The sequence below is a fragment of the Eubalaena glacialis genome, chromosome 8 (assembly GCF_028564815.1).
Source record: "Eubalaena glacialis isolate mEubGla1 chromosome 8, mEubGla1.1.hap2.+ XY, whole genome shotgun sequence".
Classification (NCBI taxonomy): domain Eukaryota; kingdom Metazoa; phylum Chordata; class Mammalia; order Artiodactyla; family Balaenidae; genus Eubalaena; species Eubalaena glacialis.
Genome location: NC_083723.1, coordinates 106496970 through 106518252, shown reverse-complemented (window position 1 = coordinate 106518252; position 21283 = coordinate 106496970). Strand labels below are relative to the sequence as shown.

At 48.9% G+C, this 21283-nt stretch overlaps 1 protein-coding gene across 2 annotated transcripts; it reads right to left on the bottom strand.

Annotated features, from left to right (window-relative positions):
- Window positions 1-4580: 4580 nt before the first annotated feature.
- Window positions 4581-12297, bottom strand: CPA1 (carboxypeptidase A1). 2 transcript variants are annotated; one of them, XM_061198056.1, is made up of 11 exons: window positions 12259-12297; window positions 11370-11473; window positions 10409-10490; window positions 9718-9951; window positions 9378-9479; window positions 8743-8844; window positions 8441-8551; window positions 7720-7810; window positions 7013-7212; window positions 6423-6507; window positions 4581-4768 (listed from the first exon to the last, which is right to left on the bottom strand). In XM_061198056.1, exons 1-11 carry the CDS (start codon window positions 12295-12297, stop codon window positions 4581-4583), a joined length of 1338 nt encoding a protein of 445 aa, XP_061054039.1. The 2 variants fall into 2 exon arrangements, with proteins under 2 accessions (XP_061054039.1, XP_061054040.1); XM_061198057.1 differs by lacking the exons at window positions 11370-11473; window positions 12259-12297 and adding an exon at window positions 10958-11022.
- Between the last annotated feature and the right edge of the window lie 8986 nt (window positions 12298-21283).

Genomic DNA, 21283 nt, shown 5'->3' with positions numbered 1-21283 from the left:
GAAAGCTTTCCTCCTCTGCCTGCACAAAAGGCGAGGAATTCAGGGACTGAAACATCTGCTCCTGGGACCATTCCACTGTCTGTGTCTGGTGACCTATCTCGAAGATAGGTGCTCCAGGGTTTCTGAGATTTGTTTCTTAATGAGGTATCACTTAGGGAATGGGAGTTACAAACTTTTCATTAGATTGTAGGGGAAAAAGTAGGCTGTTTTCCTGATGGTTGAACTATCCAATAAAACCATATTGATATGATTTGTGTCTGAATTTCTCTTTCCTTTGCGGTGATGTTTCTGATTTAGGCTGAAACATAAATTGTGTGAATTGGCTTATGGCCGCAGGCCTGGCCTTCATGGGAGGAAGCAGCAGCAAACCTCTGTGCCTCAGTCCATGTTAGCAGAGCTCTCATTCCACCACAGTCTTCTAAAAATGTAGCCGAACACACCACTGTAGTTAAGCAGAAGAATTTTAATTTTCTTCTTTTAGTTTGGCAGTAAACATTTGGCAGTCTTCATCTCTGGGGTCGTTAGATGATGCTCACAGTTTGAGTTGCCAAATTAATGTGGATCCTGAAAGCTTTGGGGAGAATTCATTACCCTTTGACAGTTTTTCAGATTTGACGGGTGCTCTGTGCTTCTTTCTCAGAGCTCTTCCTTCATCTGGCCAATTTGAATGTTTTGGTTGGTCATATCAGTTTCCTATAAGGAGCATCTGGGTCGTAGTGTGTTCACAGAATGATGTTTCTGTCCTTAGAGCCCTTAGAGCAAGAGTCTGTCTGCATCTTCAAATCCACCTAGTCCCACTTGCCCTTGCAAAACAATTGCTGAGATGATGAATAGCCCTGTACTGGATGAGGGACCAGTGAGGTCATATCTGGATTGTATTCAATGACATTTCAATTTTAACTTCAGGCCAAAGCCAGAAAGCTAGACATGCATATCTTAGTGTTAATTCAAAAGACCACCCAAAGGATTCTTATGGACCACGAATGGCCCACGGGCCACACTGAGAACCATAGATCATGCTCTAAGAACAAAGTAAAATGAGTTCATTTAAAAATAAAGATTTTTGAAAAGTCCCAGAGAATAGGCATTAGCATAATCAATTCCCCAGATTGCTGCGGGAACTGAATGTGAGCAGCAAGGGCTCTTGGGAGTTGTCATCTGAGCTGCCACAGAGTGCTTAGGGAATGGCCCCCAACCAGGAGACATTAGTACCCTGCCCTTGGTAGAAACACTTGCTTCCAGCTCTATCTGGAGTATAAACTTTTCCAAAAATAAGACCTTGTTCTGGGCAACAGCAGAAGAAATGAGTTTAGACAAATTATGAAAAAGAATCTGGGCACAAATTAAGATGGCCATTTAGATGTTCGATTTTGATAATAAGTTGATCTTAGATAACTTTACCCACAGGTAATCTGGTGTGTTTGAAATAGCTTTTTTTTACCCCCCTGATTATACAAACTCATTGCAAGAAATTCAGAAGAGTATAAAGAGGAACACCACCACCGCTGCCTGGGGTAACCACAATTATTATTATTGGGGAATATCTACTTCCAGGCATGGTGGGTGTGCGTTTTTCAAACAAAAATGAGATTCATACTCAATATACTATGTTGTAGCCTGCTTTTTTTTAAACAACTGTATGGAAATATAAATTACATGCCATAAAATTCACCCATTTTAAGGATACAATTCAGTGATTTTTAGTAAATTTACAGAGTTGAGAAAGCATCACCACAATCCTGTTTTAGAATATTTCCATCATGTGACCAGCTTCTTTTGCCCAGTATATTGTGACCATTTTTCCATATCAACACAGACTACAATGGCTTCCCGATATTCCATTGTGTAAATGGGTAATAGCCATATCAATACTGGTATCTATCTAGCTTCTTTTCCTTTTAATTTAACTTTTTATTATTACAACCTTGTACATATGTTTATCTGAACTTCTCAAAATATTTTTATAAAATAAATTCCTCCAAGTGGACTTACTGGGTCAAAGTGTCAATACGTTGAAATTTTTTATTTATATGCCAAATTCCCCTCCAGGAAGGTGGTGTAAATTTATCCTCCCACCAGCAGTATATGACAGGTCTCATTTCTTCATACTCTTGATAATACTGAGTTGTCAGTCTTTTTATTCTTTGTCAATCTGATGGGAGAAAAATAATATATTTTTCTTTAATGTACAAAAAAAATCACTCAGAGAATCAGTATCTTTCATTTATTGGCTTTTTGTGTTTCTTCTTTTGGGAATTGCCTATTTTTCTTTTGAAATGTTAGTGTTTTTTTTAAACCCCTTTTACTTATAAGAGCTTTTTTCCCCTCAAGGTTATTAATACTTTTTCATATACACCACATTATTTTCTAAAATTTTTGTTTCTTTTAGCTTTATGATTTTATTTATAAAATAAAATTTTTTTACCCATAGATTTGTAAAACTATGTATCTGCAAACAAAATGGAAAGTTCTTCCTGTAGTTGAAAATAGAAAAAGAAATGTTAATGACTTCCATGTCTCCATTTAACAAGCATTTATTAAGTGCCTACTATGTGTCATGTACTTGGCCAACCAGTAGAAATTGTGTTGAGCAAAACAGCACAATCCCTGCCCTCATGGAATTTTCATTCTAGTGCTTTACTCCTGTCTTTTCAGCTTTCATAAGACTCTTACTTGTTCAGAGCCTTACTTTCTAAACTACAACTCAGGGAAATTCAGAATGACTTGCAAACCTACAAAATAAAGATTATAAAATTTATAAGTTCTCTAGTATATGTGGAGAACATTCATTCAACAAATATTTATTGGGTATCTGTATGTCAAGTACTGTTGATGGTTTTGGAGATTGACTGCCAAATCAAGTGGTCTCTGCTATCAGGGAGTACAGTTTATTTTAAATTAAGCAATTCTACCCTTGAAGCCTAAGTAATCCAATTTTGTAAAATGATATATTGTCTGGCTAACTTAATATTTTTTCACTTATCAGTCTTTATTAAACAGTAAGATCAGTTTTTTTATTTACTTGCCCAAACTGAGCCATTACAGTGGGTTTCAGCTTATCTACATAAATTGAAGGGAAATGGTTCCCAAAAATAACTTGAAGGAAGTGTCACAAAATCTTTAGATCATCCTTCTGTAAAGACTGAAACACCATTTAACCTTGCCTCATAAACTTATATATGTATAACTTTATGTGTACTATATGTATAGTCAACCTCATTCTTTTTGTTTTTTAGAATGTTTGGTAGCAAAAAAAAATTAAAATAAAAATTGAATGGAGTATAATGTATAAAAATTTTGAATCACTATGTTGTATTCGTGAAACTAATATATACTGTAAATCAACTATACCTCAATTTTAGAAAATTAAAAATTATAAAAAACCTCCAAGATGAAAATTCCCCAATGGGCCCTTAAAAAAAAAAAAGAAAAGAAAAAAGCGTTTGATCTTCAGGCTATTTTATGTGAAAAAGACACAGATTTTAAGTCAGTGGAGTTGGATGCATTGTGATACTTCATCTGGCTGATACAGGGAGAGGCTGCCATCCTTACCCCAGCCCCCCTATTTGGGAAGCTACCAAGCCACCCCGCATCCACTTCCCAGCAACTTCAGTGGGAGGAACCCCCTGCTTGACAGTCACACCTTAAGAGATTTGGAAGAAACGGAATGTAGATTCTTGCTTTGAAAAAAAGTTGAGATATATGCTATGTGCTGTGGTGCTAGCCACTAAGTGTGATATCACAGCCACCAGAATCACCAAGCCAAGGGAGGGAAGCCAAATTCTAGGAGCTGTGGAGGGTATGGGGAAGGAGAGGAGAGCCTTATGTTTGAGTAATTTTGCTAACGATAATGCGTGGTGGTGAGTGGAAGAGGAGACAATGTAGCAGGAGATGCTAGAAAGGATGGGGCAGTGAGAAGTAAACTACTTCTGTCTCTAAAGGCAAAGTCTTCCTGATACACTTCAATTAATAAAATGCCCTGGGATTGGTGTTTGTTCTTTATATTCAGTAAATGATTCCATTTAACCCAATTGTTTTCTTCCAACTTAATTAGGAGTGGGAGACCATATTTTGCTCTATAGAAATTTGCTTTGCCTGGCTGCAACATTGATTTGGGACAACACTGGCCACCAGGATTATTCTAGTTCGTACTCAGGGTTCTTGCTTTTGTAGATGAATGGATCCAACCAGCTACACTATTGTACAAGCTGAATTCCTCACCACTGCGGGGTGCCGGGCATTTGGTTAGCAGCTGTGGCTGCTGCTTACTCCTAAGGTATGAACAAATCACCCCACTGACGAGCTGAGCTCAGGGTGGTCTAATTAAAACAGACGCCACTTGGATACAACTTCACAGGACCTTGGAATGCAGGGGAGTTTAAGGGTCATCTAGTCCAACTACCCACATGTTTCCAGTGAGACCTGCAGGAACTAAATCACTTCTGCCACAGCTTGAAAAGGCAGACATGCCACATGCATTCCCACACATGAGCCCCATTCTGGTCCATGTACACTCAAACTTTATTTGGCTGCCTGGGTGGGGCCGGAGAGGAGGAGGAAGACAGCGCTGAAGGGCCGGGTCAGTAGGGGTGATTCAGCGTGTGCTCCATGATGGTCAGAAGCGCCAGCCATGTCTCCTGGGCCGTGGGGACGATCTGGGAGGCCGGCAGCAGGAAGCCATAGCGCCCGGTGTCCCGGAGCTCGAAGGTGAAGGAGTACTTGATGCCCTGGTTGTAGGTCCAGTCAATGGTGCCTCCACTGGCTTGGTCTGGGGCAGGAGCAGAACCGGCAGAACAAAGGTCACTCACTTGAAAACATTTGCATGGGCTGGGCTAATGGTCCAAAGCCCAGAGCCTCGTGCAGTGTTGACTGGAGTCAGCATCTGCTAAGTTCCTACTGTTGACCAAGCAGCCTGGCTTCCTCCCAAGAAGCTCCCCTGAAGGGTCTTAGTCCAAGAGGCCCAGAGAAGCGGACCAGCAATGGTTCTCCTCTCACTGGGTCATGCAAGGAAGCTCCCACGATTTTGAAAGCCGCCTCCATCTAACAGCCACTTGGGTCAAGCCCCCAAATATACCAGAGTTGCCCACTTGGGTAACCAGGACTGTCCCCCGGATGCTGGTCTGCAGGGGGAAAGTGCAAGGGTCAGAGTCAAAGCAAAAGCCCCTCGTCTGTCTTTTGCAGACAGATTTGCAGTAGGTATCAAAGCTGCTGCAGAATCGTGCAGGGGAGAGGGAGGTGGCTGCATATCAGAATTTAACTCCACAATATTGAACAAAGCAAAAACCTTTTGACTCAGGGTTAAAACAGTTTCCAAAGAAGGCCTGGAGTCCAAAAGTAAGGCCAGCCCCAGGTGAGACTGTGACTCACTCACCCCCCAGAACTGGGCACTCGGGGCAGGAAGTCTGAGGTGTGTCCCTGTCCCCTGCTTCTTCAGTACTCTCACCTCCTGTCAGCCACAAGCTGGCTGTGTCTCCTCAGGGCTCAATGGGATCTGAACACCGCAACCTCACCACCCCCCCACCGCCGCCATCCCCGCCACCTGTCTCTGCTGCAGCCACTGGGTCTCTGTGCTCTTCCTGCCGTTCCCACACACGCCAAGTCAGGGCACACGGGAGGGCCTTTGTTCTAGAAGATTCCTCTGCCTGGAAGGCTCTTCCTCAAATAGCCTCTTAGCTCCATCCCTCCTTTCCTTCAACACTTGCCCAAATTTCACTCTCTCAATGAGGACTGTGCTTCAGTCCACCTGCCCTGCTTCCACCCCCAGTACTCCTGAGTCCCCTCACCCTGTCCTAGTAGTTCTTTTTCTCCCAGCACTTATCACCTAACACATCGTATCATTTCCTTATTCATGTTTATTGTCATGGCTGGCTAGAATGGAGGTTTCCTGATCTTTGCTTATTTTTATTCCCAACTGTATCCCAAGCACACAAAACAAGGCCTGGTGTATCCTAGGTGTTCAGTAAACATTTGTTGACTTAATTCCATGTTGATGTAGCAGTCCTCCTCTCAGGGGCATTGCATGGATAAGTAAGCTGGGAAAAGATAGGATATATTCTCTAACTGAAGGGCGTTGGAGGAAGGGTATTTTTTAAGTTGAATTTCTTAGGGATCTACAATACAAAGGTCAGCAGAACTCTCTACCCCCTCCATGCATGAAGCTGAACTTAACCCCAAGATAAGAGTTCTCAGAGGAACGGAAGGGTTTGTCTGAAGGTATCGAGGAAGGCAGAGTTCACATGAGGAAAGGGCCCCGCTGCCCACCAAGCCAGCAGTAGTCAGGCATGGCCAGGGCTGTTCTCCTCGCCCATGCTCCCAGGTTGGGGAACCCTTGGCTACCTCCTCCAGGAGGGACACTCCCTCCGGCGGGGAAAGCCAGCTGAGCTTCCTCCCAGACCACCCACAGAGACAATGCACCTACTTACAAATTGTTGTGATGATGCTGCCATACTTGAACTTGGTCCCATACAGAGAGGTCAGGGCCTCAACAGCAGACCTAGCCACCTGATCCTGGAGAAAACGCCAAGCAAGACTGCTTGTCATGGCCAGCAATGCCAGACCCCCAGAACCGCAGGGCCAGGGTATCCTGGGGGCTGGCAGGATGACCCAGGAGCAGAAGCTGGCCCCCAGCAGAGAGCATGGAACCTGTTGGGCCCTGCAGGGTCAGCCCCGGGAACTCAGCAGGATGTGACCCTGTGGGATGTCTGGCTGGTACTTCACTGCCCTTTGGTCACCATACAGCTCCAAGTTTAAACTTGTGGTACAAGCTCAAAGTCCACCCCTACCCCCTTCCTCTGTCATGTGACAGAAGTGACTCAGCCACTCTGTGCCTCAGCTTACCAGACAGAAAGGCTAGTCTGCCCTGCTGGTCTTCTCAAGCCATCAGGGGTCCACGGGAGAAAGGGGTGCTAGGCACAGTGTAGGGCCTCGTGCCTTAAGCAGGTTTGATGGATAAAAACCCAGGCCCGCCCAAAGCTGCCTCTGGGATGAGAGGCAAGCAGGGATCAGCACATACCAGCTCATCCTTGTCTGCAGGTGATTCTTTTTTGTAGCCAAAGGGATACAAGAGGAGCTGGGAGTAGCTGTGGATGGAGATGAAGGCCTTGATGTTCCTGTGGTCTTTCACAAAGTCCACGATGGACTTGACCTCCACTTCGGAATTGGCAAACTTGCCACGGTAAGTTTCCGAGCAGGGGTTGCTGCTGGCTCCCGCCTCTGTGGGAGGGGAGAGTTGGCATTCCTTACACCCAAACGGTGTGGCTTCCATGGCTTCTGGTCTTTGCATGAGTTGAGATGCAGGAGGGCTCACCCCCACCCCGGATAAGGAAAGGGCAGAAGCCTTTTATAAGCTGGGGGTCCTGCCTCCCTCCCCAGCCAAACTTGGACAAAGCTGATGGACATGCCCAGAGAGGTAAGAAGGGCTCCTCAAGCGACACCAGTTCCTGCAGTGAAGTGACCACAGAGGGAAGGAGCTGAAGTTACGCTAGAAAACCCATAGATTGGTTTCAGACCTCAGTTCCATTGGGAAGGACTTTACAGGAAAGGGACAAGCAGATCTCAGAGGGCCACCTTCCTCACTGCGCACTTTGGAGGAGAGGCCAACATTACCCACGTGCCCCCACTGCTGCGGCAGGAGAGGGTTGGGGGGTGACAGGACAAAGGACAGTAAGAAGCCATTCTGGGGCGTCCCATCCCTGCTCCCCAAACCACACTGGGCCTTACTCCCAAAGCCAGCGTCCCAGTTCCTGTTGGGGTCCACCCCAATGCAGGTGGAGCCCGACGTCAGGGATCGAGTCTTGCGCCACAATCGATTCTGAGAAAGGAAAAGTGATCAGCCACCTGACAGAGGCCACAATCAACACAGAGCCCCAATCCGGAGCCTGGGTGTGGACACGGTATGGAATCAGAAACCACTTTCAACTGGTTGTCAGGGAGGAAGGTCTGCAAAGGGGGCTCTTGGCTGAAGGAAAATGGAGGAGACAACGGATGGCATTTGGCCAGAGGGTTCTACTGGCAGAAAGAGGAAGGCATGTGGCAACCGCCTCCCTCCCCCCCGCAGCCCCTTACAAAATTGATTGGTAGCATGCTGTCCCATAGACATAAAGTAGAACCAGGGAAGAAGGTCTGGGCAGTGTGTCTCCACTGGGGAAAATTCTGTCCCCCACAACCTGGACATTTGGCAATATCTGAAGATGTTTTCGGTTGTCTCATCTGGGGGCTTGAGTCGGTCAGGATGCTGCTTGCGCAGGACAGCCCCCAACACACAAAGAATTATCTGCCCCAAATGTCAAGAATGCCAAGGTCAAGAACCCCTAGTCTAGGAGGACAGGCCTGTTTGTCCCTCTCTCAACTTCTGGGAGTTGAGATTAGGGGTGAGTAGCTTGTGGGGCTCAGAGGACAGAGGCCCACCCTGCTTTCCCCAAGAAGAGGAGAAGGCCTGTACCTTGCTGTGGGTGAAGGCAAAACCATCAGGGTTGGTGACGATCTCCAAGAATATGTCCATGTTGTCCAGAATGGCAGTCAAAGTCGGGTCCTGGCCATAGTCTTGTGTGATCTGGTGGAGGTTAGGGAGCAGAGGGGCAGAGCGGGCCAGGCCAGGAATCTGCCATGCTAGAGCAATGGATGCCTGCCCTCGACCTCCCTCTGTGGTCATTGTTTCTGGATGGAAGCAGGGGCCAGAGCTTCTATGGGCCTTGGATACCAATGCCCTATGAGGCGAGAGCACCCTCACCTCCGCAGGCTTACCTTCTTTGCAAACCAGACCCCACTGGCCTGGGTGACCCACTCCCGAGAATGGATGCCCGTGTCAATCCAGATGGCTGGACGGTTGTTCCCCCCGGTGCTGAACTGGATGAGAAGAGCAGGAAATAGTTCAGCTGGGGCCCTGTCTCAGCTCCTTGAAGGGGAGTGCACCCCAACCCAGAGGCTGTCTGCTCTCTGGTATCTCAGGTTGAGGCTCTGTTTGTGGGACCATCACTCAGGTGGGATGTGGGAGTGGGTCTGGACCGGGATCCTGCAGAGCTTTGCCTCCGGCCCTCAGCTCAAGCTTGGCGCAAATATGACTCAGCCAGACTTTCAGGCCCCACCATGTTCCAATGCCCATACATAGTTCTCTGTCGGAGGTCACAAACAAAACATTTTATCTGGACTACCAGACTCTGGGATACTTTCCAAAATGTGAAACTTGATTGGAAACACTTGCGTCACCTAAAAGTTTAAATTGTGTGTGTACTGGTATGCACACACCTATGCTACACAGCGAGTCCATATAACAGTGTGTTCTCTGTAACCGTGGGCTCACCCATGGGTGCCTACGCACAGATGTGGGTGCCCAGTCTTGCAGATGTGCTCACGTACATCCACTTGCAGGTGTCCATTACCTTCAGCACGTAGATGGGACGGCCTTCGTAGCTGCTGCCGATCTGGAGCTTGCTGACAAGCTGTGGGTGCTCGGCCGCCAGCAAGTCCATGAAGTCATAGATCTGAGGAGGCACAGGAGGGAAGGCTGCCTTCATGGCTTCCGGGCACCTGGATGCCTCCCTTAGCAGCTCTGTTAGTGAGCCTGCTGTGAGCCCGGAATGCGGAGAAGCCACGACCCAGAGCCTCGAGGCCACACGGTGACAGAGCAGATGTCACGCACGCCCAGGCGGGCCCTGGCGTGTCCTGCCCGTCTGAGGAAGAGCTCGGTGCTTGTGGAGGGCGGCCCCCGGGGTCCCTCACCTCCTGCAGTGTGTGGTAGGTGGCATAGTTAAAGGTGTTAGTGCTGCGGGCCCAGCTCTGGGAGGCGAACATCTCCTCCTGCTCCTCGTCCAGCAGCGACTGCACATCCTCTATCATGACTGTGTATCTGATGCCATGGGCCTCCAGGAAGACTTTGACAGCCTGGATGCTGGGGAAGGGCACTCGGACGTCGATGGGGGAGCCTGGCTGGGCAGGGCCTCTCCAAAAGTCCAGCTGGGGAGGACAAGAGCCATGGTCACAGCGGGCTGGGAAAGGGCCTGCCTGGGAAGGGGTGTTGGCACCAGAATTTCCCATATAATTGGGGATGGGGCACGGCTGTTAGGGGAAGAGGATGAAGGGAATCCCTGGGTGCTGGACAAAGTCCAGTTTGGTCAGGGAAATGGCCCAGGAAGCAGAGTGGAGAGGCTTTGAGGCAGCAAGGGAGAGAGAAGAACTAGAAGTTGGGGCGGTGTGGGGGGCCCTTTTGCTCAGTTGCTCAAAGGCAGCAAGATTCAGGCACTGGGAGGTTTAAGTCACTTCCTAACAGGGATCAGTCCCATGGCTCCCTGCTGGGTGACTGGGGATAGAGAGCCCAGGCCCCATTTGGCCCCAGGTAGGCGGGGGTCTGAGGCGAGCCCATCTGCCCTGAGACGTACCCTGGGGCCTCAGGGCAGCTCCCACATCCTCTAACCTGTAGGTGCTCCAGGTCCTCCAGCTCCTTCACCGTCTGCACCTGGGCTTCATCGGCCACAGAGATTCGGAGCACCTGGTGCCTGGGCAGAGCAGGAGGGGAGACTGAGGGCCTGAGCAGCTCCTACTGGCTATGCGTGCTCCCCAGGTGGGAGGAGGGTGGCTGGGCCTTGGTCCTCTGGGCTGAGCAGGGGAAGCACAAGGGATCCTAGCAACGGGAGGCCTGGGCTCCTCGGAACCTTCTGGACACTGCTGCTGTCCCCATCCCAGCTTAGACTCTTTCTCTCTAAAGCTAGCTAGGCCTCCTCCTGCCTCCTCTTCTGAAAAGTCCTCCTCAGAGCTCAGATATTCTCCAGGGCTCAAGAGGCTGTCCTGAGAGACCTGACCCCTTCTCAGTCCTGGTCCCCGGTCAGCCTGCCTTCCAGGATGTGCTAGTCTGCTCCTCTCTGACCATCTTCCCATGTGTCTGTCTGTCCATCTCCAGATGCTGGCTGGGGGCTGAGTCCTCCCTATCTCCCCTCTGAGCACCCCCTCCTCTCCATGCTCCTACCCCACAAAGTCCTCTTTGCCAAGGACAGCCCCCAGCAGCACACTCAAAATCAGCAGCCCCTGCATGCTGCAGCCAGTTGGGAAGGTCAATTGAGGCGGAGAAGGTCCTGGGGCCTTTTAAACTCTCCCAGGACAGAGGTCTCCTGGCTGTGCCCAAGAGTTGTCCTTCCACTTGCACCTGGGCTCTATCCCACGGGGAGGGAGAGGTGGGAGTTCCGAGCTCTGACACCTACCCACCCTCCCTGATAAAGTGGCAGGGAACAGGACAGCTGCAGAGATAAGCCAGGCCTCAACCCCTGGCCATGAGGGGCCATCCTGGGCCTGAGGGTCAGCTAGGGCTTGAGGCCTCCCAGCTGGAACCGTGATTGCCCAGAGCCCTGCAGCCCACAGACGCTATGGTCCTGTTTACTGACCCGGCAATGGAGAAGGAGCCAGGACTCTGGAGCGGCCACACCAGCTGCAGCCTCATGTGAGGTGTCCTCTTCTCCCACGTCCCTGAGTACCAGCTCTTTTGTTCCTATGAGAGAGCAAGATGGGACCCTCTGGGACCCCAGCCAGCTCCCAGATTTGCTGGCTGCTCACCACACGGGCTTTGTCCAGGGCCGCCTGACCTTTAGGGTACAACCCCGTGAAGGAAACTTCCCGGCCCCACTCTTACCAGTCTCGGTGGCCTTGTGGGAATCAGGCCACAGCACAGAAGCAGAAGTTTCCCTCCACCCCCACTGCTCTAGGGCTCTGGGATCAAGGGTTGCCCTTGATGGGAACTGCAACCAGATGTCCTCTGAGTAGAAAGTGCGGTGGTGGGAACCAGGGCCAGAACCCTGTTGGGACTGCACATTGTATAGGAGAAACTGGAATTCACAAAGGGGAATTTGCTCTGGCTCTGGATGCTGACCTCATTGCAGAGACATCTAACACAAATCCGCCCTAATCCACAGGGGCCCCAGCGGTTCCCCAGCAGCATCTGGGGGCCCTGCTCTGTGTCAGGGCCTCAGGCTTGGGCACTGCCAACAACCAAGGCGGCGCTTTCTGGTTTCCATCTGTTCCCTCTGCCTCCCCAGCCCACCTCCTACGGGCCAACCTTCCTATGCCAAGGCAGAGTGACCCCATTACATTTACCCACAACTTTCTCCTGAGCATAGCTCTGGGAAGATGATAAAACACTGAATCCATCCTCAACAGATGTTGAGCCTCCATGAAGACTGTTCCTTTCTACTCTGGCAGCCTTTCCTGCCCTCCAGACCCAAGGCAAGGCTTACCACCTCCCTGAGGCTTCCTCTGGCTTCTTTCTCTCTCACCGACCTGCCCCTTCTCCGAATGTTCATCTCTTTGCTCATTCATCCTCTGGGCCAGGTCCTGTGCTCCACCCTGAGATGATGCCCGAAGCAGACGGGTGGGTCCCTGATCTCACAGAACTCAGTCTAACGGGGAAGACAGAAGTATCCAACTAACTTGTGTCCTCTCAGGTTTTCCAAAAAGCTGTGGGTCGGGCTTCCCTGGTGGCGCAGTGGTTGAGAATCTGCCTGCCAATGCAGGGGACGCGGGTTCGCGCCCTGGTCTGGGAGGATCCCATATGCCGCGGAGCAACAGGGCCCGTGAGCCACAACTACTGAGCCTGTGCGTCTGGAGCCTGTGCCCCGCCACAAGAGAGGCCGCAACGGTGAAAGGCCCGCGCACCGCGATGAAGAGTGGCCCCGCTTGCCGCAACTAGAGAAAGCCCTCGCACAGAAACGAAGACCCAACACAGTCAAAAATAAATAAATAAATAAATAAAATGCTGGTTTAACTCCTAGAGAGTTTCATTAAAAAAAAAAAAAAAAAAAAAGCTATGGGTCAACAAGACAGGATTAAGCATGCAAGAGATTCATGGGGAGACACATCCATGAAGGATAAAGGGGAGAGAGAAGAGCCTTCACCTCGTTGCAGGTCTGACACCTGGGAGAGGATTGGGCAGGAGGAACTCAGGCAGCAGTGCAGTTCTGAATCTTGGAGCCAACACTGCAGTTCAGGGAGCCCTACGTCCTATAGGAATGCTGGTACTAGTGCCGCACTGTGTTCATTCACCAGCTGGGAACAGCCCGTGGGAAGTGTGGCCACATCATACCACGGTGATACTCCCCACTGACTTGTCAGGGAGCTGAGAGAGCTCACAGTCTAGTGGGAAAGACAGAAGTAATCAACCAACATGTTGGTTCTCCAACAGGTCTCCAAGAAGCTGTCACCAAGACAGGATTAAACATACAAGACACTCACTGGGCTGCTCTCCTTGCTGTAGGAGACCTGAGCAGTGCATTTCCTGTGATGTGAAGTGAAAAGTACCAGTAGGGGTATGGACTCTCAGAACTATGGGCCCATCCAAGAGTGTCCAGGGAAGACTTTACCAAGAACGTGAAACTTGATCTGGGTCTTAATGACTGGATTTTGCCAGGGATGGAAGGGAAGTGGTGTTTATCACACTGCTTGGTTCTTGAGCACAAACTGATATTTCTCCTTAATTGTTCCTAGAGTGTTATTTCTGTCTCCCCAATGAGACTAGACATTTCCTGAGACCAGGAACCAGGTCTCACCCATCCCTCATAGTCCCCCTCATCTCTTAGTGCCCTGCAGTGCTCTTGAGCTGTTCTTTTTTTTTATTTTATTATTTATTTATTTACTTATTTTTGGCTGTGTTGGGTCTTCATTGCTCCGCACAGGCTTTCTCTAGTTGTGGGGATCAGGAGCTACTCTTTGTTGTGGTGCGCCGGCTTCTCATTGCGGTGGCTTTTCTTTTTGCGGAGTATGGGCTCTAGGCGCACGCGCTTCAGTAGCTGTGGCTCGTGGGCTCTAGAGCGCAGGCTCAGTAGTTGTGGCGCCCAGGCCTAGCTGCTCTGCGGCATGTGGGATCTTCCCAGACCAGGGCTCGAACCCGTGTCTCCTGCATTGGCAGGCGGGCTCTCAACCACTGCGCCACCAAGGAAGCCCCTCGAGCTGCTCTAATCTGTTCCCCACTAGGAAAGAAAGTTTTGTAGAGCCTTTCTTTAGTTTGCATTATGAAAACAATATTTCTTTTTCTATTTCTAAATCGAAAGCGGTCTTATAATTTTTAATGTTTCACGCACACTACACATGTTGAAGGGTGTGTTGGCTAACTCTTGGCCTTTTGTGAATTTCTTCCAGAAAAGACAAGACCATTGGAAAAGGGGTGGGGGGAAGGCACTGCCTCGCCAAGGGGCCTCTTGCTGCCTCCAGCCAGCAATCTAAGTTGTCCAAGAGTCATATAATCTATTTTCTTGCAAGGTTGGAAAAGATTAATTCAATGCTGCAAGATGAAATTAGGGCCAGCACTGGCAGGAAGCTGAAAGCACAGTGGCAGAGGAATGTGGGTCTCAGGTGGAAATTAAGCCTAATTCCTGGGGTCCCTCCAAAGCACCTCAATAAGCTGAAAATTGCCTTTTGGTAAAGACCGATTTGCTAGACTGGAACCTGGGGCAGAGGGCCACAACTCTGCCTCTCTACCCATGGGCATGTTTCACATCGGTCCAAAGCAAGGGCAAAGGATGAGGGCCATTGGGCTGAAAGCTGGGGGAATAGGCAGAGCACCAAGACCTATTAGCATGAGAAAGAAACCACCAGGCCGGCATCTAGATTCAAGGACAAGTCACTGGGTAAGTGCCTGAGTGCAAATAGACGGAGATCTGCTGTTTCCACACGGACAAGCAGTCAGCATCCCCTCCTCCTTCCTGTTGGCTGAGCAAACCCAGATTGTATGCAGGTGTCACCCCTCAGGAAAGTCACCCCATTCCCAGCTTAGGGATAAATTCTAAGATTGGTCTAAGACAATCTTCAAGGAATCTCATTCTCTTTTGCAAGTGATTGGTTTAGAGGTGGGCACGTGACACAGTTTTGTCAATGAGATGTGAGGGGAGGCCAGTGAGGAAGCTTCTAGAAAACGTTTCCCCACTCTTGAGAAGGAGGTACCTTTCTCGAATATTGTCAAGTCTGTTGCCCCACCTTCGGACTATATAATATGAAAGAATATTCATTTTCTTTTCATTAATTGGGATTTCTGTTGTTGCTGTAAAAAGCATTCTGATGGACTTACTAAGCTTTTAAAGTACTTGTATTGTCAGAAGACAATAAATTTTAGCCCAGGGGAGCCTTTATGTGAAATGGAGAAAGGCACCCCTCCCGCTCTGGACAGACATCATCCCTTGTCCTCAGCAGAATACCTCTGTGCAGTGCACAAACTGGGCAACTATCCATGGCAGCCCTGTTGCCAGAGAATGCCCAAGTATGGTCAACAGAAGCTCTAAGACAATGCTTAGAGACCCCCCAAACCAAAACCTAGAAAATGGGTTGTTAAAGCGGCATAAGGAGAAGCGGTCCCCCATGTCCACATTAGAGATCAAAGGGGGACAGTGGGCAAGGGAGATCTTTGAAGAGAGCACAAATGGGTGCAGTCAGAATGGCTGGATGAAGTAGATGGATGAGATTTCAGCTATCCCCCTTTGGCAAGTGTGTTTAAGGCTGTACGTGGTAAAGTGTGCATGTGGGAAAAGAAGTCTATATGGGAATTTGAGGCAGCCAAGTGGTGGGCTGTAAAGGACATCTCTCATTTGCCCCACCCAGTATCCTCCTCCTTCTGATAACAGCATCTCCTTTTTCCCTGAGGGTCCACCCTTCCCAACTCTGAGGCCATGCGATTCAGGTGGACCTAGCCGCCCCGCCCCCACCCCAGCTCTAGGGATGAGCCAACAAATTCTATTTTTTTTTTCCTCAAGCTTTTTCAAGTAGGTTTTCTGTCACATGTGATGGAAAAAAGTACCCAGCTATAAAACAGATAACTAATAAGAACCTACTGTATCGTACAGGGAACTCTACCCAATATTCTGTAATGGCCTATATGGGAAAAGAATCTAAAAAAGAGTGGAGATATGTATATGTATAACTGATTCACTTTGTTATACACCTGAAACTAACACAACATTGTAAATCAACTATACTCCAATAAAAAATTTTTTTAAAAATAAAAAGAAAGAAAAAAGTACCCACCTCACACAGACATTGTCTAACTTCAGAAGAGAGCAAAATGGGAGAGGAATGCCTTGTAAAAGTAGACTGCCACAAACGCAGCATATGATTTGGGGCAGATCCCTATACATCCCTGGACCTCAGTTTCCTCATCTATGAAGGGAGGGAGTTGGTCAGAATGATCTCCATGGTCCCTTCCAGCTGTGACACTTTATGATTCTGGGACATTTGTATTTTTACCCCCAAACAAATCACAGCTATGGTGACAGGTCTGGGCAGGGTGGAGAGAGGCTCGCCAGGTTTGTGGGAAGATCAGAACAGAGCCACAGGGGCCCAGGGGCCCTGGGGTTTGCAGTGCGTAAGTGTTCCCAGGGCAGTGTAGGTTGAGAGGGACCACATCCTGCTGAAGCTGCAGCAGGGGGTTGTGGGGTGGGGGTGGGGTGACGTGGAAGACGAGGAGGTGGAGGCCCGTCAGCAGCCTCCTTGAGTTCTGCTTTCGTAACTGAGTGTCCAGCAGAGCCTATTTGTTTGCTTTGAAGCTGTGGAACTGTCGCTTTAAAGTAGCTAGCAGTGTTTGTCCCCAGAATGGAGGCAGAATTTTTCTTTGGAGGAAGAGTCACATGGAGGGAGCAGCACTCCAGTGGGTCTTTAGGAAAAGTCAAGTCAGAGCCCAAGTCTCAGAACAGAGATGCAGAAGAGAGAGGAGCTAAGCAGGAATGTCCCATGTGTGGAAGGAAAAACAGGGAAGGGGAGGTTTGCTTCTGCCTGAGCCTGGGAGAGGAGCTGGGGAGCACTTGAGGGTGCATTGTTACACTTGGGGGGCAGGATGGGCTGCCCCAGCAATGTGGGAGCAGGCAGAGGGTCAAGGAGAATGAAGGCTGTAGGGGTTACCTCACGAAGGAACATGAACCACGAACCCCAATGCCAGCAATCTCCAGCATCCAATTTAAGTGCTCTATTTTCTAAATTGCATTTCCCTTCTGTATTCCCAAGTAAAATTTTGTGAGATGTTACCCTGTGGTCTTGGCTATGCTTTGGGGAATTGAGGGAGGTGGGCTGATGGGTGGGTGGATGAGAGCCACAGAAGTTGCTAAAGCTGGTTAGGAGAGAGCAAGAGGCTGAGTGCAGACCCTGGAGAGAGGTTAGTGAGGGACAAGCCGAACGAATAGATTTGTATCATCGTTCCCAAGGATGGTCCCGAATCCTGGGGGAAGGAGACTCTCTGAAGGCGAACAGGCTGGAGTTGTCCTTCAGGACACACACACCCCCCCCCCACCACCCACAAGAGGAACATGTCCTCACCAGTTTGTCAAGCACTGACAGGCCCTATGTTCACTGGTTTTTCCCTCAGTTTGTACTAAGTGGCTGACTGGGCCTTCTTATTTTTCTAAAGAAGCTTTTTAATTTTTAATTTTATTTTTCAGTAAAGTCATTTTCTCTCTGGCCCTGTATGGGGTGGTCAGAGGGGAGATGGAGGAGGATGGGGGAAATGGACAGCACCTCACGGGACTCCCAGGACCCCAGCCATTAGCGCATCACCCTTGGCCTCTGCCGCCTGCCCTGCCCTCACACAGGACTCTTTCACATTCCAAACTGCCTGCCTAGTTTGTTTTTTTAAGAAAGCAATAACCACAGCACATTCACTGTGGTTCTTTATAGCTTTCCATATGTATAATCGTTCTTTCTCTCTTCAGTTTTTCCAATGTTTTTTTCTTTTAAATAAATGCTCATAAATTTTACTGGTGAAAAGGATGAAAAAAATACCAAAAAAGGACAGCTTGTTGGGAGGAAAAAAAAACCAAGCAGAATGCAGAAAAAAAAATTCTTGTTTAGCATTATATACCTAAGAAATGGGGGGGAAAAGTTCAAGTTTTATGAAAAAGAGATTATTCTGTAATATCTTCAAAACTTGCATGTCTAAGTCTTGAGCTTTTACTTGATAAGCTTAAACCCCCAGCCATCACCCCCCCGGGCTTGCTGAGGAGACCCCTCAGTCCTAGGAGGACGATCCCCAGCTTCTCTCAGCCATTAGGTTCATGTGGGGCCTTGCGTAAGTTAGATGATCCGGAGGCCCCCAGTCTTTATAACTGCAAAGGGTTGGATTAGAAGCTTTCAAAGGACCCTTTCATCTGGAAAGTTCTATGGCTTTATGATAAAGTCAGTCACTTGATGAGCTAGAGCAAAGAAATGGATTCAAAGGCCCCTTCAAATCCTCTCTCCCATCAGAGAAGCTGCAACAGACGCTGCTGGCTGCCTTCCCAATATCCATCCACCCCTTCCTCCTTACCAGCAGAACTCCAATTTTTCGGGGAGTCAGTAATGTGTCCAGCTATAAAGCAACTTCCCAGCCTCTCTTGCAGCTGGGCATGGCCACCTGACACAGTCCCAGCCAGTAAGATGTAAGTTTAAGCCCATGGGTGGCCAACTCAGCTGGCTCACATTTTTTTGCCCCTTACCCTTACCCTTTTTTTGCCTGGAATTCAGTCATATGATGGCAACAGACTAGGGGTCAAAATGGTAGCAGAGTGGCAAAACAGAACAGGCCAGAGAGGTCTGGGTCCCCAGGGCATCAAGGAGTCACTGAACTAGCCCTGCACTGCCCACCTCAGACGACTTATTCCGTAAGAGAAACAAAACCTTGATCTGGTTAAGCCACAGTAAGGTGGGTTTCTGTCACATACGCTAAACCTAGTGGTAATTTGTACTAGGCTGAGGAGAAGAAACAACCCCCTTCAACGAATATTGAGCACCTACTGTGTGCCTGACAGGAACTGAGTGAGAGTGAATAACCCAGACATGGTCGTTCCCCTTATAGGCTCTCAAACTAGCAGTAGAGACAATAACAAATAAAGAAGTCAATTAATTATTATCACTGCTATCAAAGAAAGAAATAAGGCTCGGGAAAAGAAAATAATAAATCTACTTCCAGTGGGTGGTCCTAGAAGGACTAGTGAAGCAATGAAATTGAAGGGGAAATTTTAAGGAGTGGGCCACACGAAGGAAGAGTAAGAGGAAACAATATTCCAGACAAGGAGGAGCAGCACATACAAAGGCCTCTAGTTGGGAAGGAGCTGAAGGAACCGAGAAAAAGCTGGTGAGGTTGGGGCTGATGAACGAGGTGTTGAAACAAGGTGAGAGAGGGCTGGCCACCTGCTAGGGCCTATAGCAGGGCCAGCCATGCGGCGCCTTGGGCGGGTTTTAAGTCACTGAAGGATTTTAAGGAAAAAATTGTGTTTTAAGAAGACCCCCATCTGGAAAGCAGTTTCAGCCCCAACTTCTGTGGGCCTGTTGGCTGCACAGAGATCTGTGCAACAAGTTCCTGGCCCTGGTCCTGAGGGCTTTGGGCATGACTCAGGGTCACCTGCAGGCCAGTCCCAGGCCTGCCACTCAGTAGCTACGTGCCTTTTAAAAGCCACTGTCCTCTCTGAGCCTGAGCTTCCTCATCTGAAAATAAGGACAGTAATAGTCCTACCTCGGGACTTCCCTGGTGGTGCAGTGGTTAAGAATCTGCCTGCCAATGGAAGGGACACGGGTTCGAGCTCTGGTGCGGGAAGATCCCACGTGCCGCAGCGCAACTAAGCCCGTGCGCCACGACTACTGAGCCCGCGTGCCACAACTACTGAGACCGTGTGCCACAACTACTGAAGCCCGTGCACCTAGAGCCCGTGCTCTGCAACAAGAGAAGCCACTGCAATGAGAAGCCTGCACACCCTAACGAAGAGTGGCCCCCGCTCACCGCAGCTAGAGAAAGCCTGCGCGCAGCAACGAAGACCCAATGCAGCCAAAAATTAAAAATAAATAAATAAATGTATTAAAAAAAAAATAGTCCTACCTCTTAGAGCTGTGAGGAGGCAATGTGTTGAGTCCTTGGAACCATGCCTGGTGCACACTATGTGCCAGAAAAGAGTTTATTATTTTCACTGTTACTGGGAAGCCCATCAGCGTCCAGATACTCCTGCCTCTAAGGCAATACTTCTCCAACTAGGCATTAGCATCACCTGGGTCCCATCCTCAGAGACTCTGATTCAGTAGGGCTGGGGTGGCCTGAGAATTTGCATTTCCAAAAAGCTCCCAGGTCATCCTGATGCCTGTGGTCTGCAGACCACACTACATTTGGCTAGGGTCAAGGCAGCCCCTTGGGAATATTTTGGGGAAGGATGACTGGCTTCCCACTGCTGTAGTCACCTTCAGCCCTAATAGACAATGGCAGAGGGTAGGAGGCCCAAAGCCCCACTCCCCCTAGAAGACTTGAACGTGTTCCTCCTGGGAAGCAGGAAAGCAGGGATCAGTGATTCTCAGCCTTTAAGGGACCTCGGAATTTCTGGGGAAGATGGTAAAAAAAGTAGATTTGGGGGTCCACCCCAGAGATTCTGTTTCAGTCTGGGGGTAGAACCGAAACATCTTTATGTTAAATGACTCCCTATAGATTCTGCCACAGGCCACGCTTGGACAAATGGTGACACGGTGGTTTTGGAGTTAGACAAACCCAAGTTCAAATCTCCCTCAACTTTCAATCTATGTGGCCTTTTGTGGCCTTTAAAACCTCTCCAAATCACGCTCTCCTTATCTGAGCTTATTAATGAGCTTATTAATGAGCTTATTAATACCAGTAATATCCTCCCCCTGAGGATGAAATAAAAATATTTGTGCAAAGGGCATAAAAGTTATAATCACAGACTCCAGTGTGCAAAAGTATGACTTGCTTTATTTATCTAACTTAGCCCATGACCTCGGGTTTCTGTTAATAGCAGAAAACTTCAGCTTGGAAATTCTAGACCACTTCCAGCTCTAAAAAAAACTCATCTTTTTTGGGAAACTCTAGCCCGAGTCAGGATTCTTTCATCCTGTCGCTGGCCCTTCCCCTGGAAATGATCTAGGTTCTTCAGGGGTTCATTTCCCTGACTTCTCAGGCCTCCCACATGGAACAGCTGGTCCTGGGCACAGGCGTGCCCAGTTGATGCCCACTGTGCCATCATGGCTGCTGGCTGCATGGCCCCTCGGCTCAGCCTACTTGCTTCTACCCTAAGCCTTCTCGCCTCTACCCTAAGCCTTCTTACCCGCCAACCTTCTCACTTCTTTGCTAAGAGCTCTCAACAGCTGCATTACTGATGTGTACCCAGCCATATGGCTGCCTCTAATCACCTGTCCAGAGCCCTTGCTCAGCCGCTGTTAATCTGAGGCTCAGGCGCCATACTGGACATGGCCCATACCCAGAGTTTTGATCGCCACTGATCCCCTCTTTCCGTTAACTGGTCCAACTTCTGTCTTCTTCTACAGGTTGGGTGGAAAGGGGGACTTGTTCCTATTTTCCCCCGCT